We start from the raw sequence: 18,070 nt of genomic DNA on the forward strand, positions 1-18,070 counted from the left end.
GTTCAAAACATAAAAAGCAAAAAAGAATTTTCATAAAATAAATACAAAAGCAAAAAATAAAATATAATAAATAAGTATAAACAAAATAAACTTTTATAAATAAGTAGAAACAAAATAAAGTAAAATAAATAAGTAGAAACAAAATAAAATAAAATAAACTATAATAAAAAATGCCACCTACTGGGCCACCACGGCCTGAATACGACTAGAAACCCACCCATGGGCCAAGATTCAGGCCCGCAGAAGGCCCACAGGCAGATATAGTGTGTTTAGGCCCGTAGGCCTGCATTCGAGAGGAGCTCGAGAGGGCAGCGGGAGTGGGGCTTATAAACCACTCCTAGCCCCTCTCAACTAGCGAGGTGGGACTAAAGTTTTTGCCGCGGCAGCAGCACCCACCTTTTGTCCCGGTTCGTGGCACCAACCAGGACCAATACCCACCTTTGGTCCCGGTTTGTGCCACCAACCAGGACCAATGCCACCCTTTAGTCCCAGTTCGTGGCACCAACCGGGACCAAAGGTCTCTGTTTCCCGCCCTTTGGGCTGCTGAAAAGAGACCTTTAGTCCCGGTTGGTGGGACACCAACCGGGACTAAAGGGGGCATTGGTCCCGGTTGGTGGCACGAACCGGGACCAATGCTCCGTCTATATAATCAACACTTGTGAAAATTTTCGTTCAGTTCTTCGATCCCGCCCCGACGCACGCCGCCAGGCTGCCCCGCCGTCGTCGTCGCCGTCATTGCCCCTGCCTCCAATGTCATCCCGCGCCGCCCTGACGCCGTCGCCACCCCGCGCCACCCCTGCCCCGACGCCGCCGGCCCTGCCTCCTCTCGTCGCCCGTCGCCGCGCCCCTACCCCACCTTCGCCGTGCCCTGCTTCCTCGTCGCTGTCGCCGTCCCCGTGCCCTGCCTCCTCCTCGCCGCCCCCTGCAGTGAGCTCATCCTCCTCGTTGCCGCCCCCTGCCTTCTAGCTAATCAAGTTTAGATGTGTAGTTGTATTAATTTAGATGTGTAGTTGTATTAATTTAGATGTTTAGTTGTTGTAATTTGTTCATAAAAATAATATGCAAAAGTTATAATTTTTTTCTTTTCGTAGTTTTTTTGATGATATTATTGTTGAATATGCAAATGTTTGTATGTTCATATGCAAAGAATATGTCGATTTATTTCATAGAATTTTTATGATTCTTTTCTGTTGTAATTTTGTTCATAGAATTTTCATTTTGTTCATAGAATTTTTATGATTTTTTTGTTGTAATTTTGTTCATAGAATTTTTATGATTTTTTTTGTTGATAGAATTTTCTTTGTCAATTTATGTATATGTTCATATTGTGTATGTATAGGAAAGTTGTGTATGATCAAAGTCATTTATGTATATGTTCATATTTAGAAGAAAAAGCAGGAGAGGAAAAAGGAAAATAAGAAGAGGAAGAAGGAGAAGAAGAAGAAGAAGAAGAGGAGAAATAAATAAGAACATTCTTTTTTCTTCTTCTTTTTTCTTCGATCTCCTCCTCTATTCCTTTCTTCTTCTCCTCTTTTTTTTCTTCTTCTTCCTCTTCTTATTTTTTATCGGGTATGTCGTTGTCGATATACCCCCCCTCCCCGATTTAATATAATTAGTTAGAAAAATAATATAACTAGTTAAACTAGTTTATTTTTAGTAAGTACTACTTTATTTTATTTTTAGTAAGTGCTTAGTAGTTGAACTAGTTGATTTAATAAAACTACTTTATTTTACTATAGAAGTAGTTTATTTTTAGTAAGTACTACTTTATTTTATTTATAGTAAGTGCTTAGTAGTTGAACTAGTTGATTTAATAAAACTACTTTATTTTACTATAGAAGTAGTTTATTTTTAGCAAGAAAATTAATAGAACTAGTTTATTTTTTAGTTCAAGCAATTATTCCCGCATCGACGTCGACGATGCCTATCCCGCATCCTCATCGTCGACTCGGCGGAGGAAGCCTGCTTGATCAGAGGGGCCATGTCCGGGACTGGGCTCCGCCGGGCTGGTATTGGGAGGTGCTACCTTCTAGGGGGCGTAGGTTGGTGAGGAGCCAGCCCGTCGTTGACCCGATCCTTGTTTGGTGTCGGTCGCGTGGGCCAGTGACGGTGTCGAGGCTTCCGGACACCGCGGAGGTGGTACGTCACCGTGTCAGCGAGGAGGACGAGCACGTCCGTCGCTACATGGTTGCGTTGGAGGGCAGGTTCGACAATACCTAGCAGGTTCTTCAGGGATCTCACTGCAGTGATCCTGTGATGGTTCCTTCTCTTTGGGTGTCCACCGCGCGCGTCGATACCCGTCGGGCGCTACGGTTCTAGTTGTATTAGCGATGCTATATGTATGATAGTATTCGAGGTGTATTAGTGATAATATTCGACGATGTACGGACGCAAGAGATGATGTAGTTTTGCTTATAATTGAATGCATGCTAATTTGAATACTACTTTATTTTATGATTTGGTTTTGCTTATTGAATGCTCAAATTGGAAAACTACTCCTACTTTGAATGCTAAAATTGGAGAGCACTATGCAAGGCGTATGCATTTGATTAGTTGATAGCTTATAGGGTTTTTATTTTTGCAGAAATCTAGAAGCCCCCTCCATCATCCCCGCCGTCGTCCCCGTCACCGAGCCCCCTCCGACCTCGAGGTGAGACCAGCCAAATCTCCATGTCAATATGAGTCCTATAAGATATTTTGAAATGTTTTTGCTCATATTTTCAACCATTGAAATGTAATGGCCATCAAGTTTGAATGCTCATATCATGTAGATAAAAACATGTATATTTTTGTTCCGGCAAATTTTAGGCGCTTGATATGTCCTTTTTTAGAAAGATAATTAAACGATATTTCGGGTTGACTTTAAGTCTGTCGAGTCTCCACCATATATGAGAGGACGAAGAATCCCGACTGTTGTCGTGGGGGTAGCTTCTCCTTCATTCTCGTGTGCTAGACAATTTGGTGTAATGCACTCGGGAACGAAAGGAGGAGCTACCATCACTGACGGTCGCAAATGTCAGATAGGAATCAGTGAGGGAGAGTCTCCACCATATATATATGAGAGGACGAAGAATCCCGACTGTTGTCGTGGGGGTAGCTTCTCCTTGATTCCCGCGTGCTAGACAACTTGGTGTAATGCACTCGGGAATGAAAGGAGGAGCTACCATCACCGACGGTCAAATATGTACACCACGTGAGCTCATATTGTTTTCAAGAAAAGACTCGACAGACCGATAGTCAACCCGTGATGAATAATAATGATCTAATTTATGTTTTTTAGTACATATATTTCATTGTACAAGTTTAATATTTGAATTATGAACATAGGAAATGTCGTACTCGGACGAGAAAGTCTCCTGGGGGAGTGCGACTGGTGCCACGACGACCGAGGTCTGTGCGACAGGCCTCACCTGGACGAAGATCGGCGCTTCAGCATTAAGCTGGAGGAGACCTTCGATGTTGAAACGGTACGCAACGACGACAAGTGTTATTTTTTTCGTAATTAAGCACGACTTCAAATATTTCAACATGTACTTTTCATCTTTTACAATTCGACTAGCTTATCCCATGCCATGCAAGACGCTATGTCTTGGAGAGGATGGTTTTGAAGACCATGAAAGTTCCGAAACAAAGAAAATTCACCTAAGGACCCATCATGGTGTGGATTTTGAAGTAAAGTTGTACAATTCTGAGAGTGTAACCCATTTTGGTTGCAAAAAATGGGAAGCACTTTGCAAGATGTATGGTTTTGATGAGGGTATGCTTGTCACCATGGATCTTGGTGATCCTGAAATCGAGCAAGACAATATGGACATTTGGGTCCTTGTTGATACGCCTCCAATTCTACCGCTATGTGAGTTTCTCAAACATAGTTATTAGCTAATTTATATTGTTTATTTCAAAATAGTTGACAGCTTATTTGCATTGACAGCTTATTTTCATTCTTCAAAGAATGTGCGGAAGATGGTAGACATAACCTACTACACCGAAGGCTCCGAATTAACTTATCAGGAGAAAAATCATCTGGCCGCATTTTGTACTGATCTTGAGAATTATAATATCTACAATCAAACTCCTCAACATTATGGTCAATACGTGCCACTAGTGCACGTGTTGAACTACGGTAACTTCCATGGAGATGCCCTGGTAAGATTTTTTACTATTACGACATCCGTGCATCTTTTGCATACTTCTAAAACTAGTACATCATTGCTAACTATGAAGTTATTATTATGTTTTTCAACAGAGAATCCCGATGGCTTGTGTGCCCCATTTGATGTATCAGAATGGTAGCCTTGATGTTTTGAACATACAGCCAGGTCATCCTACGAATCTCAACTGTCCATACCAGATTTCTAAAAGAAGTGGAGACATGAAAATCAAAGAATGGAAAAAATGTATGGACAGTCGTAAGGAGGTTCTTGGAAGCAAAAGGAAGCGAAGCGCAAGAATTGGAGATAGGATGATCTCCATTCTCCATAATGGAGAGTCAGGGTCTATATTGTTTTATGCTATTTTACCTTAAAGAGGGTATTTAGGTCCTACCTAATACTGATGATCATGTGCTAAGAACAATTAAGTAGGGTTGGTTCGATGACTATGAGGATGATGATCGCATGACTTGTTATTAATAACGAGTAGAAAGTTGTATGATGATGATTAGTAGAACTTATTATTATAATGATGCATCATGCGAGCATGAAGAGTTATTATATAGTAGTGAGTGAAATGAACATGGATTGGATTGAAGTGAAGGCAACATGCATGTGTGGTGCATGTCGAAAGTAGTACTAATCCAAACTTGATCAAGTTAGGATTAGTATTACTTTCGACATGCACCACATCTTGCCTTCACTTTAATCTAAGCCATGTTTAGGCATAGCAGTAGCATTGATAAACCAAGCACAGAGATAAGAGAGGACACTTCTCTCTATTAGCTAGCTAACACACCCTAAATTACCCCCTAAACCACCCCCTTTCAGAAAAAAAACAAAAACCTCAGCCCCTGCCAACTGCTAACGCGTGGATGCCTATTGGTCATGGTTGGTGCCACCAACCGGGACCAAAGGCCCTCCTGCCTGGGCTCGCCGCACCGGCCACGTGGAGGCACATCTGTCCCGGTTTGTGTAAGAACTGGGACTAAAGGCCTAGGGCTTTAGTAACGACCCTTTAGTCCCAGTTCAGCAACCGAGACAGATGGGCCTTACGAACCGGGACAAATGGCCCTTTTTCTACTAGTCGTGGTAAACTCGTCTCCGTAGTTGAGCGGGAGTGGCCAAAGCAATGTACAATCGTCTTTGTAGTGGAGCTAGGAGGGGCAAGCATAAGGGACGAAGACGGGGGTAACATGTTGGATGCGATCATACCAGCACTAAAGCACTGGATCCCATCAAAACTCCGAAGTTAAGCGTGCTAGGGCGAGAGTCGTACTAGGATGGATGACCTCCTAGGGAAGCCCTCGTATTGCATTCCTTTTTTAATTTTTTTACGCCGCGTGCAAAACAAAACGCACGTGTGCGGCATATATTTACCACGTTTTATTATTTTCACGTTTGCGGTAAGTTTTAGCTCGCTGCTCATTATGCACGTGTGTAGCGGCGGTGTTGTGGCGCGGCAAGCGCGTTCTGAAAGGGATCGAAACCGTGGAAATAGGCGCTGGTCCGGTTCAGAGGGAGGGGTGGAAACCGTGGTAAAATCGTCTCCATAGTTGTGCGGGAGTGTCCAAAGCAATGCACAATCGTCTTTGTAGTGGAGCTGGGAGGGGCAAACATAAGGGTCGAAGACGGGGGTAACATATCGGATGCGACCATACCAGCACTAAAGCACCGGATCCAATCAGAACACCGAATTTAAGCATGTTTGGGTGAGAGTCGTACTAGGATGGGTGACCTCCTGGGAAGTACGCGTCTAGCGACGGCGTTGTGGCGCGTCAAGCGCGTTCTGGAAAAAGGTCAAAACCGTGGTAAATGGCGTTGCTGCGGTTGAGAGGGATGGGTGAAAACCATGGTGAGCATAAGGGACAAATATAAGATTACCATGTGGTATGCCATCATGCGTACTAGCACTAAAGTACCGGATCATCTCAGTACATCAATGTTATGCTTGCTGTGACGAGAGTAGTACGTAAATGGGTGTTTGCTAAAAATAACTTGCTATTCTCACGACAACATAAATTGCCATGAAAACCATACATTTTACCATGTCATTCCAGAAAATGTCTGCACAATTACATTTCTCATTAAATATTTACATTTGTCCCGGGAGGGCTAGAAATGCCGAAATGTGCAAATCAACTGCCGGAGCCACTGAGAACATGCCGTTGAGGATAAAATTCCCGAATTACATACAATCACCACGGCAACACCCCCAATATGACATCAGCCAAATAAAGTAATAAACTATGTACATCATCGAATGCAGCACCCCTAATCTATGATCACATCGGCGAAAACTTTGGCTGCCTCTGTGAAACATAGATATTGGTATGCCTTTCTTTAATTTTGCTCTTATTCGCACTCTCCTCTCAGCATACAACATATTAGAGTGGTGCAACTTCCTGCAAGCCAACTCCTATCTTGCAGCATCATCATGCATGAGGATCACCAACCAACCTTAGATACAAAGCTTCACCGGCAAGCATCGGGTAGCCTACCCACAGAATTTCAGTCAGCTTGTGTTCAACGTTCTTGAAGCAGCAAGAGAAACATTTTGGTCCATCATTGTTTGCCTTTTCATGAAGATGGCGTACACAAGCTCGTTCCAGGTATCAGGAACTCCAGGCAAGCACCAATGGCTGCAATCCTGTCTGCGCAGGGGGACAGGCCCCGAAGGGCTGATGTAAACTGACAGGTGACCATCTTTTCGTTGCGCCATCATTTGTGTCACGTTCAGTATAGCTAACCCAGGCAGCTTGGGTCTTGTGCTGCTCCCAAGAACATTATGGACAGGCTCAAGCTTGTCAGCCCATTGCTCCAGCGATTTAAACGGTGTCGCATCAGGAAGAGTTTCCAAGTGGCAACTCCCTTCACTCTTCCAGTCGCCACCTCTAAGGAAAACATGGATTACTCTAGTTATGGATCAGTCAATTTGTCCACCTATTGTTAAATTGGTTTGAAAATGGGAATGTGAGAAATTAATCCAGTGTTTTATAGCACAGAAGTCAGGAAGCCTCTATTTATTTGCTTTTCAAGTTCCTATACAAGATACAAGAAGCAGCACTTTCCAACAAAAGCCCAACCCGTATTGTCATATATTCAGTAAAATTGTAAAACAGCTGGCGAAAGGTGGATCATATATCAAACAATAATGTTTTGGCGAAGTTCGAATATAAACCATAATGAATAAATTCTGAGCCCAAAACATATTGTGTCAAGCCAGTAACACGCGATGATTGTTTGGTGCCTTGAAACATAATCATTGTCAATGAAAATGCTATATCAAGGAAACATAAAAAGGAATACGTAGCAGTGATGGATAAGTGGTTCATTAGACATACCTGAAGTGCACAGGAGCATAAGTACGGAAGATGACCTGGGTCTTGCTTGTGTTAACTTTTTTGTGAACCCAATTGAATAGTGTTTGTATTGATTTTTGGTACGCATCAATAACAGTCATCTTCATCTTCACCTTACCGCCTTCTTGAAAATAGGCACCCCTGGCATAGATAAAGAAACCATCGTTTGAAGTCAACTACCGAAGGTGCAATTGTGTTGTGGTGGTTCCAAAAGAAATGGACTACAGATACGATGCATAGAGCATGTTGGGGACAAGAAATCTCATACTAGTAAGTTCAAAGTATGTAATTGAAGAACAAAAGAGTTCTTAGGCCTCTTTATTACCCATTTAGCTCTAACCACATCTTAACATTCCATATCCTCAATAGTCTCATGAATCATGCTATAATAGTTCTGTCAATAACTATCAGAAAAGTATACACATGAACAAATTAAAATATGAGTGAAATGCGTCATTAGTCCATGAACTCAAATTGATTGCACACTTTAGGCCAACAACTCAAGAAGTGATCGAATTTGGTCCGCAAACTCGTTGATTTGATCAAATAAGGCCAAAACCGGCCCGAGAGTAAAAAAACCGGCCACGCGGATGCCATGTCATCATTCCGTTGACCATTCATGAGTTCACTATTTTTACAGGGGTGTATCTGCAAATTGACCGATTTTTTTTACAAACCATCCTAAGGGCGTATATAGACTGAAAAAGTATTAAAAAAAACCATGCATCGCCCAGTACTTGAACTTGGGTCAACCGGAATTTTGATTGCCTCAGTGACCACCGCACCTACACCACACACGCACAATAAATTTCAGCCTACTACATATGTACGTAGAATCAGGAGAGATAAAAAAAAGAAGATCCCTCCAGATCGTTTTTCAATCATGCGATCCCTTTCCAATCATGCGATCCCTTTCCTTCTGTTTCGCTTGACTGTTGCCTTGTTTGTCGCTAGATCGTAGCGTTCCATGGTTTCATCTGCCTTCTGTGACAAGCAGGTTAGGACGACGCACCTCCGCAAACGACCACAACGGTCGTCCTCTCGACGCCGTCTAGCCGCAGATGGCGTCGCGGCTGCGCGAACGGAGCGCCCCCGCACCCTCATATGGTATGTATCTTCTTCCGTTGTCCCAGAGAGAGACAGAGTTCGTGTGTGTTCTGGCCAGGAGAGTTGATCTCACCGAATCGATCCAATCCATCAGAGCTAGTGCAGGCGAGAGTCACTTATATGTATAACAATACGCGGCTAGACGTGCGAACACTGTCAAGCTGTCCGCTTGCTTGCTTGCTTGCTTTGCACAAATACGTTTATTAGCTTCTGGGCAAATCATGCTAGCTATGTGAGAAATCATGATGACTGGACGTTAGATCAGAGAGAGGATGCATATAATTGTAGTGCGGATTTTTTATTTGAACTGAATATGTGATCTATGTTTTCTTGTTTGTCGTGGAATGCAGAAATTGATTATGGTTTGTTCACCCTGGAGGTACATCACAATGGCTTTTTCTGTGGCTCGGGAAGCAATAGGACATATTTGGATGACAGAGTTGATTTTTTCGATTATTGTGAGGCAGAGGACATGTCTATTTTGTGGCTTGTTGATTTGTTAGAGCGACTCGGTTACCCTGATAGTGAAAAGTACAAGATATATTTGCTCATGCCTGGGAGAAGTATTACTGAAGGACTTTTCTATGTGTGGTGTGATGATGATCTTCAGAAGATGATGAGTACAGTACCGAAGAACTGCAACAGCATAATAATTTACGTCGATTAAATGTTTGAATTTCCTGTTAACATATGTGATGAGGTTGCCATAGAAGAAAAGGTTTTAAAGGTAAAGAAAACTCTATAATGATATTGTGTTACTATTGTTTGTCTTGTTATAGTTCGTCACCATTTTTTATGCTGTTTTGCAGCCCATTGTAGGTGAGGGGGTCGATCCTGAGAGCATTGTAGGAGAGGACATGTTGCAGGCAGATCAAGGCAGGTTGCGGACAGAAGAGAAAAGGTTGCAGAGATTGCAGAAATTTAAGAAACTGAAGGATGAAGAGTCTGATGACAGCGACCAGTTGGATTCAGATGCAGATTTCTTTGATAGTGACAATGACCCATTAGATGGGGATGATGACATCTTTGCTGCATTTGTGGACCATGATGTCATAGATGCAATGATTACTAGCAAAGGCAAAAAAGTAGTTGAAGTAAATGAGGATGGTAAGGACAAGAGGAAGAAGAAGAAGAAGAAAAGTAAAAAGGAAGATTCTGATGAGGAGTTGCTTCTTCCAGATTCAGATGACGAGAACTTCAATTTTAAGTTCAAGTCTTTTGCTGAACATGACATGGCAGACCCGGAGTTCAAGATTGGAATGACTTTTTCAACGGTTGAGCAGTTGAGAGAAGCAATATCTGAGTATAGCATAAAGAATAGAGTGGCTTTGCACAAGACTAGAAATTGTAGAACCAGGGTTGAGGTGGTCTGTGCTGAAGGTTGCCCCTGGTATTTGTATGTGACAGAAGACGGCAGGTCCAAGAGCTTGCTTGTGAAGAGATATGTTAATGAGCACACATGTAGCAGAGAGTGGGCTATCAAGGCAATGACTGCTCCCTATCTTGCCAAAAAATATGTGGAAGAAATAAGAGACAATGAGAACATTGATGCAAAGTCATTTGGCAATAAGGTGCAAAAGGACTACAATTTGGCTCCTGGCAGAATGAAGCTGCAAAGGGCAAAGAAGAGAGCAATGGCTATTATCAGAGGAGATGAGGAGAAGCAATATAATTTGCTTTGGGATTATGCGGAAGAGATTAGGAGATCAAACCCTGGGAGCAGTGTCTTTCTTAATTTGGATGCAAATGGTTTGTTTGAAACTATGTACTTTTCTCTTGATGCATGCAAGAGGGGCTTTCTGGAGGGTTCCAGGCCAATTCTTTTCTTTGATGGTTGTCACTTGAAGACAAGGCATGGTGGTGTTATGTTGACAACAATAGGTATTGACCCTAATGATTGTATCTTCCCAATTGCCATGGCTGTGGTAGATGTAGAGTGCAAAAACAGTTGGAAATGGTTCATGAACACTTTGAAGCATGACCTGAACATCCACGACCACACAGCAGCCTTTACTCTTATGTCAGATAAGCAGAAAGGGCTGATACTTGCAGTGCAGGAAGAATTTCCAGACAGTGAACATAGGTTCTGTGTAAGACATCTCTACCAAAACTTCAACACGATTCACAAGGGGGAAGTTTTGAAGAATCAACTTTGGGCTTGTGCAAGATCTAGTAACAAGCCACAATATGAAAGAAACATGGACAAATTGAAGGCTCTGAGTCCTGAAGCATATGGATGGCTTGATAAGCACCCACCAAACCAATGGTGTAGGGCTTTCTTTGATTGTTTATGTAAGAGTGACACACTCCTCAATAATCATTGTGAAGTGTTCAACAAGTAAGTTACCGAATGATTGTATTACGTGTTCTCAATAATGTAGTTTTGTTGTTGTTGTTGTTGTTGTTGTCGTACAAATCACCAGAGTTATTGGAGCATGATAAAATCTTGAGAAAAAATAGATAACAGAACCACATATGTCTAATATTTTTGCTAATAATTTCAGAATTTTATAAGTTTCAAAAATATGTTTAAAATTAATTCTTTGCATGCTGGTTTGTTTTGACAGATTCTTCTGCAACTTGTATGTTAGCGTGAGAGGGACAGGGACAGGGAGAGCAAGAGTGAGAGGAGGAGCAACCGATGGTACTGCTACCCATGTTGAAGGAAGTAGTGCTACTGCTAGTAGTGTGCAACAAGGAGGAGGGACAAGTGTTGCCCACGCTGCACCAAGAGCAAGAAGAGCGAGAAAAACAAAAAGACCAGTGCCTGGAGGTGATCATTGGAATGGTTATGAGCACTCAAGATAGTATCAGTTGCTCTACAGAAATAAGTAGAATGTTTAAGTGCAAGTATGTGCAACCTGCTTGTAATGCAATTTCAAATGGTTTCAGAACTATGTTTTGGAAGCTTTTAGAACTACGTGTTGTCACTGTTTAAAAACTATGGAATAAGTGCAAGTATGTGCAACTTGCTTGTAATACTTTTTCAAACGGGTTACAGAGTGATGTGTTGGATGGTTTTAGAACTATGTGATCATTTGGATATTTTAAAAACTACGAATGATATTGTCATTGAAGTCATGTTCTATATATTTTCTGTAGTGTGGGTGTATATTGAATGTGAGGTTTTGTATTGTCGTCAAGATTTATACATATTACTTTGATATTCTCTGAAACCCACTGATTTTATATACATATTTAACAATGATTACGTGAAGATATATATAGTAGACTGCCTATTTGAACATAAATCACATCATGGTGAATTGGTCTGGAAGCCAACTTCTAACCCAGACTGCCTGTGTTCAAATACTACAGGACACACGTTTTAATATTTATTTTTTCTCCTGATTCAGCATAAATATATACTCGGCACCATGTTAGTCTGCGAACTTTGTGTTATTCCAGTGGTTGGTGATGTGTTGCCTGTTCGGAACGGCCAAGGTTCAAGTCTTGGGCAACACAATTTTTAATACTTTTTCGCTCCAAACGCCCTCAATTAGCATGGTCTATGAGAAAAAAAAACCCGACCAATTTGCAAATAAAACCCTATAAAAATAGTGAATTCACAAGCACTCAAAGGATCAATGACATGGCATCCACGTGGCCGGTTTTTTCCTGGTCAGACCGGTTTTGAACTTATTTGATCAAATCAATGAGTTTGCGGACCAAATCTGATCACTTCTCGAGTTCTTGGACTAAAACGTGCAATCAAGTTGAGTTCATGGACTAGTGGCGCATTTCACTCTTAAAATATTGTGTATACTAATAAAATACTACTCTGCTGGCGTGTATACTAATAACTAGTACTATGTTAATTTTGAATTTGAAAGGTGAATTCATGAACGTGGAGAAGGTATGGTAAAAATAAAAGGACGACATCTACAAGAAACATTTAACAATGAAGTAGGACAGGTTAGTAAGTCAACATAATGTATATTATTAGCTGCTTACCCTCTAATTGTTTTCTCGTAATTCCACCAATGCCCAGTGTTAAAGATCAAAATATCAGCATTGCTCCACTTACCACGGTCTGACATCCAATCCATGGCATCCACCTTAATTGTGTACTTAACAACCTTAGGGGCTCCAGCTGGTGCACGGCCTTGAAGGACTATAAAAGGAGATCTGTAATACTCCACAGTGCAATTGTAGTCGCTAAACTTGAAAATCAAGAAACCCGTGTGCTTTGTGATGGGACTTCCATTAATTTCATAAATGGACTTCTTGTTGGGAACACCACTAGAGAGCATACAAAGCAGAGACTCCCATTGGTTCCTTCCAATTGAATCACCAACGAATACTACTCTTCTATTCCGTAGCTTCTCGAGCATAAATTTGGCATCAAATCTAAGAAATGGGAGAAAAATAATAAGTTAGAAAGCAGAGATAAATTATGCTTAGAGGAGAAAAGCAAATTGTTCTGGTTGCTCCGCTCACATAGACATGATTAGAAGTAAGCAAAATCTTGAACTTACATAATACAAAAAAATTGACGGTCACTGTCATTGGTAGCATTCACGTTTGCAAAGAGTTTGAAGTTGACATTCTCAGTAAGATTACTACTACGATTATTCCAAGTAAAAGTAGACTGTCACAAGCACCACATGTACAAGTTCAAACTTAATTACAATGCTCTGTTCTTCAGCTTCACCATAAAGGCTCTTGATTTGTCTGTCCATCAGTGATGTGCAAAACACTGTTGAGTATATTGATTAGATTGGAAACATAGGTTAGACTAGGAAATATTCTACCTTGCCTTGTACTCAAAGATAATCATGTACTTCCATATATATGTCCATGAGGCTCAAGCAATACATCAACTATTCCACCAAATCCCTCTCTCCCTTTTAACATGGTATCAGCCTAACCGATCCAAACCCTAGCCGCCGCGCGCCACCCCCGGGGCGGCCGGCCTCATGACCGCCGCTGGGGGCCGCGTCACCCGTACCTAGGGTTCGTCTGCCGGTCATGTTGACCGGCTGCCCTAGAGAGTCTTTTTGCCGATCCTTTGATCCGGATTTTCTCTCTTGCCGGTTGTCTTAGTCGGCGTTTCTTTTTGATTTTCCGATCTAAAATTGGTTTGCGTCGCCCATCGTCATTCGTCATCTACGAAGCGCGTCTACTTCATCAACGTCTTCCTCAACTCCGACGAGATCGGTTGCGCTGGCACGGCGGTCGCGTACTGTCTTGCGCTAAACCGTAGTGTTGGCAACATCGCCCGAGGCCACTCTGTCCGCCCGAGTGCGTCCCTTGTCGCTCCGTCCGCCTTTTCCCGTGATGCTAGTCGCGTCTTTGGTCTGTTCAACCACACGCGCTTCTCGGCAGGATCATATGTGAAGATCATCCTCAAGTATGCACGTCCTTTTACCGATCGAGCAACGAATTGCAGTTGCGTCGTCCCTTGAGACCGCAGCGTCGCTGTCATATGGTTTTCACTGCGGCCGCATCGACCTATGTGCTACCACTGCGTCGCCCCTTCGGGCCGTAGTGCCGCGGTCCGCCGCCGCCCCGAGGCCGTCCGCTCTAGGCCTTTCCGTGGCTACACCGACCCTCGCGCTGCCGCTGCATCGGCCCATCGGGCCGTTAGCGAGCGTGGAACGCAGTCTCTCCGCCGCCCCGTCGTTCTCCATTTGGATGCACCGCTCCGCGCGCTACCGCTATGTCGACATTCGTGCCATAGTGCCGCGGCCCGCGGTCAACCGCCGCACCGAGGCCGTCCGCTTCAGGCCGTCCCCGAGGCTGAATTAACCTCGCGCTGCCGCTGCGTCGCCCCGTCGAGCCGTCGCGAGCGTGGCATGTGATCCCTGCAACCGCCCTGAGGTCTCCCCGTCGTCGCCCCGACCCGCCCGCCGCTGCTGTGTCGCCCCTTCGGGTCGTAGCGCTACGGCCCGCGGTCCACCGCCGTCCCCGCGCGTCGACTTTAAGTGGTATGCGCCGCGCTGCCTCCCTTGGCGCAGGAACGCCACTGTCCGCGCCGGTCTTCGTCACGATGTTGGGTTCTTTCTCGCCTACTTCGAGCATCGCCGTCGCACTCCCTTCCTAGCCGCCGCCGCCGCCGTCGCTCTTCTTCCGCGGCTACACGGCGCCTACCTCAACACCGGCGACCCCCGACTCAACATCGACCACGGCATCTCTCGCACGGCTACCTCGACCACGGCATCTCTCGCACGGCTACCTCGACCACGGCATCTCTCGCACGGCTACCTCGACCACGACATCTCTCGCACGGCTACCTCGACCACGGCTAAACCACCCTACGCTCTCGGCTACATCGACAAACGAAACAAAGGGCTACCGCCTTGCTTGAGCGACCTCGTCGGTTGCCACTTCAGCCACGACTCCGTGATGCATCGACCGTTACGACTGTTGGAGGGTGTCCGTCGGCTTGCCTTCGGATTCTTCTCCAGTCTCACAGTCTGCGTCGTTACCGTTGTGACTGCGGGGGATGTTGAGTATATTGATTAGATTGGAAACATATGTTAGACTAGGAAATATTCTACCTTGCCTTGTACTCCAAGATAATCATGTACTCCTATATATATATATATATATGTTCATGAGGCTCAAGCAATACATCAACTATTCCACTAAATCCCTCTCTCCCTTTTAACAAACACAACAAACTATTTGCTGCAGTCACATGCATGAAAACAAGAAATTTAACTGAGAAAGCTAAACCAGCAACATATCCCAAATTTCACCGTGCAGCTGAACACATCTTAATAACAATAGAAAGAACAGAGGACTCAACAAACTACAGGAAACGGTCCACATCCAGTCACATGTGGCAAGAAAGATGGTAACATCGTTGCCACACGCAAAAAATTGTACAATACCATTCAGTTAACTAATATATTTACATGTTGATTGCTAGATTGCATCACGTTTATTTAACAAAGCCATCACCATCCCAATTTCTTCCTTTTGACAAGTTCGCCCTGTTGAGTATATGTGTTATGTGCATATTATGTATTGGGCACGTCTCCTAATTCTTTGTATAGTTAAGGTCCGTGGCCCACCTTTATACATCATATATACGTGCCTATGCATGAAAAGCAATACATCGTGCAATTACAACATCATACATGGTATCTAGGTTTTCTTCCTCCCTTCCGCTCCGCCGCCGCTCGCGCCCCTGTCGCGACCCGCCGCGTTTTGCCTATCTCCACGCGCTTCCGAACGCATCGCGCGAGCCCGTCCCCACGCGCTGTTGCCGCTTTTCCATCGCGCCAGCCGCTCCCGCCGAACCTGCCTCGACCCGTGGCGCTGCTGCCTCGTGCCTCTCCATGGCCGGTACCTCCCAATCAGCTGCAGTACAGGTCGTGGCTACTCCGTCTCCCGTCAACGATGAATTTGCTAGCCCGCCAATAGCCCAAGCCATCGATGGATTTGCTAGCCTGCCAATCGCCCAAGAAGCCCGGCCCCCAGATGGATTTCGTCCGCAGCCCCCGCACGTATACGGCGCCCATCAATTATACGGTGCCCTGCAGCCTGCTGGTGCTCCGTCCGCGGTCAACCCCTGGTGGGGGTACGCCTCTGCCGACCCGCCGCCGGCGTTCTACAGCGCGGCCCCGTCGCCATACGGGGTGGCCGTCACCTATGACGCGTCCGTTCCCACGTACGGGAATCCTATGTACGGGGCATACGGTACTCCGCCCGCATCCACTTACAGGTCTTCACATGCGTACGGGGCTCCGCCCGCGTACTGGTGGGGGTCATCAGCGGGCCAGCACTCGCCCGTTGGGCAGCAGCCAGACGGCGTCTAGCACCTGCAGCATCTGTCAGCGGGCCCGCAGGTTTTTTCGGCGGGCCATCCGGCCTACCCGGCATCGTAGTTGCAGTCGGGACTGTATGGAGCGTACCCACTGCCGCTGTTGAGCGGCGGCTACGGCTTCCCCATGGCGTCTCCGTCCTCCTCGCCGGCCCTGCCGCCGGCGCCTTGGGACCCGGTGCTCCTCACCGGCCTGCATGCCGCTCCTATGCCGAACAATTACACTGGAGGTGGTGATTGGTACATGGACACCGGTGCTACGGCTCACATGTTTGCTCATCCTGGTAACCTTGCCTCCTTCACTCCTGTCTCCACCGACCGCCGCATCATTGTCGGCGACGGTTCCACGCTTCCTATCCCACATGTTGGGCACACTTCTTTTCCTTCTACTTCTACTCCATTATCTTTGTCTAACATACTTGTGTCACCTCATCTTATTAAGAATCTCATTTCCGTTTGTTGTGTCACTCGTGAAAACCCTGTTACCGTTGAATTTGACGAGCTTGGTTTTTTGTCAAAGATGCTCGAACCAGGATGGTACTTCACCGATGTGACAGCCCCGACGAGCTCTATCCGGTGCACTCGCCTTCATCCTCCACCACCGCACCGGTTGCTCTCTCCGCTGGCGTCGATCTCTGACACACTCGCTTGGGTCATCCCAACCCCGTCACACTTCGTCATATTCTTAGGAGTTTCAGTTTCAGTTACAATAAGATTGAGGATCGCACTTGTCATGCATGTCAAGTCGGTAAACATGTTCGCCTACCGTTTAATAATTCCACTACCATTGCTTCTTTTCCTTTTCAGTTGATTCGTAGCGATGTGTGGACTTCTCCGGTTCCCAGTAACTCGGGCTATTTATATAATCTAGTCATTCTTGATGATTATTCTCATTATGTGTGGACTTTTTCTTTGCGCAGAAAGTCGGATGCACTCTCTACCTTGACGGCTTTTTACTCCTATGTTCGCGCGCAGTTTGGGCGTCCCATCCTTGCGCTTCAGACAGACAACGGAAAAGAGTTTGACAACCTCGCTTTCCGCACCTTTTTGTCGCATCACGGCACAGTTTTCCGCCTCACATGCCCGTACACTTCACAGCAGAACGGGCGAGCCAAACGCGTCCTTCGCACTCCGAATGACTGCGTTCGCACGCTCCTGTTTCATGCATACGAGCCGCCTCGTTTCTGGCCGGACGCACTCGCCACTGCATCACTTCTCCTTAACATTAGACCCTGCCGCCCACGGTGGAACTACGCACCTCACCATCTTCTCTTTGGTACGCCCCCGTCTTATGACGACTTGCGTATTTTTGGGTGCCTTTGCTATCCCAGCACTGCCGACACTGCTTCTCACAAACTTGCACCTTGATCTATCGCTTGCATCTTCATCGGCTACCCCTCCAATCCAAGGGATATCGGTGCTACGATCCCGTCTCCCACCGTGTGTTCACTTCCCGGCACGTTTACCTTGATGAGCATGTGTTTCCGTTTCACCAGGTACCCCCAGCTGTTCCTCCCGCCATTGGTGACGCGGGCTCCTCGACGCCTCTCCCAGGGCGCTCGCGCGCCTCTCTTGGCGCGCCCCCCGCATGCGACGCCTCCTACAGCCGCGGCGCCCCCGACGTTGGCGCCCGCGGCCCCCACGCCCCCCCCGGCGCCCCCGACGTTGGCGCCCGC

At 45.5% G+C, this 18,070-nt stretch overlaps 2 protein-coding genes, 1 non-coding gene and 1 pseudogene across 3 annotated transcripts in view; 3 read left to right on the forward strand and 1 right to left on the reverse strand.

The window, feature by feature from the left end:
- Positions 1-5,352: 5,352 nt before the first annotated feature.
- On the forward strand, positions 5,353-5,472 carry LOC123183656 (5S ribosomal RNA). Its single transcript, XR_006492715.1, has one exon. It is a non-coding gene; the product is annotated as a 5S ribosomal RNA (ribosomal RNA).
- Positions 5,473-5,798: 326 nt separating this feature from the next.
- Positions 5,799-5,917, forward strand: LOC123183698 (uncharacterized; annotated as a pseudogene).
- A 264-nt stretch (positions 5,918-6,181) lies between these two features.
- The window catches only part of LOC123180074 (protein trichome birefringence-like 10), a 16,509-nt gene continuing 4,620 nt past the window's right edge, over positions 6,182-18,070 (reverse strand). The window contains exons 2-4 of the mRNA XM_044592033.1: positions 12,575-12,970; positions 7,496-7,654; positions 6,182-7,045 (exon numbers count right to left, since the gene is read on the reverse strand). Coding sequence (XP_044447968.1) covers positions 6,667-7,045; positions 7,496-7,654; positions 12,575-12,970 — 934 coding nt within the window. The 3' untranslated portion in view covers positions 6,182-6,666. The remainder of the gene's footprint in view (positions 7,046-7,495; positions 7,655-12,574; positions 12,971-18,070) is intronic.
- LOC123180073 (uncharacterized) lies at positions 9,449-11,912 on the forward strand. Its single transcript, XM_044592032.1, has 2 exons — positions 9,449-10,958; positions 11,188-11,912. The coding sequence occupies exons 1-2, from the start codon at positions 9,478-9,480 to the stop codon at positions 11,426-11,428; spliced, it is 1,722 nt and encodes a 573-aa protein (XP_044447967.1). The 5' UTR covers positions 9,449-9,477; the 3' UTR covers positions 11,429-11,912.

The sequence above is a fragment of the Triticum aestivum genome, chromosome 1D (assembly GCF_018294505.1).
Source record: "Triticum aestivum cultivar Chinese Spring chromosome 1D, IWGSC CS RefSeq v2.1, whole genome shotgun sequence".
NCBI lineage: Eukaryota > Viridiplantae > Streptophyta > Magnoliopsida > Poales > Poaceae > Triticum > Triticum aestivum.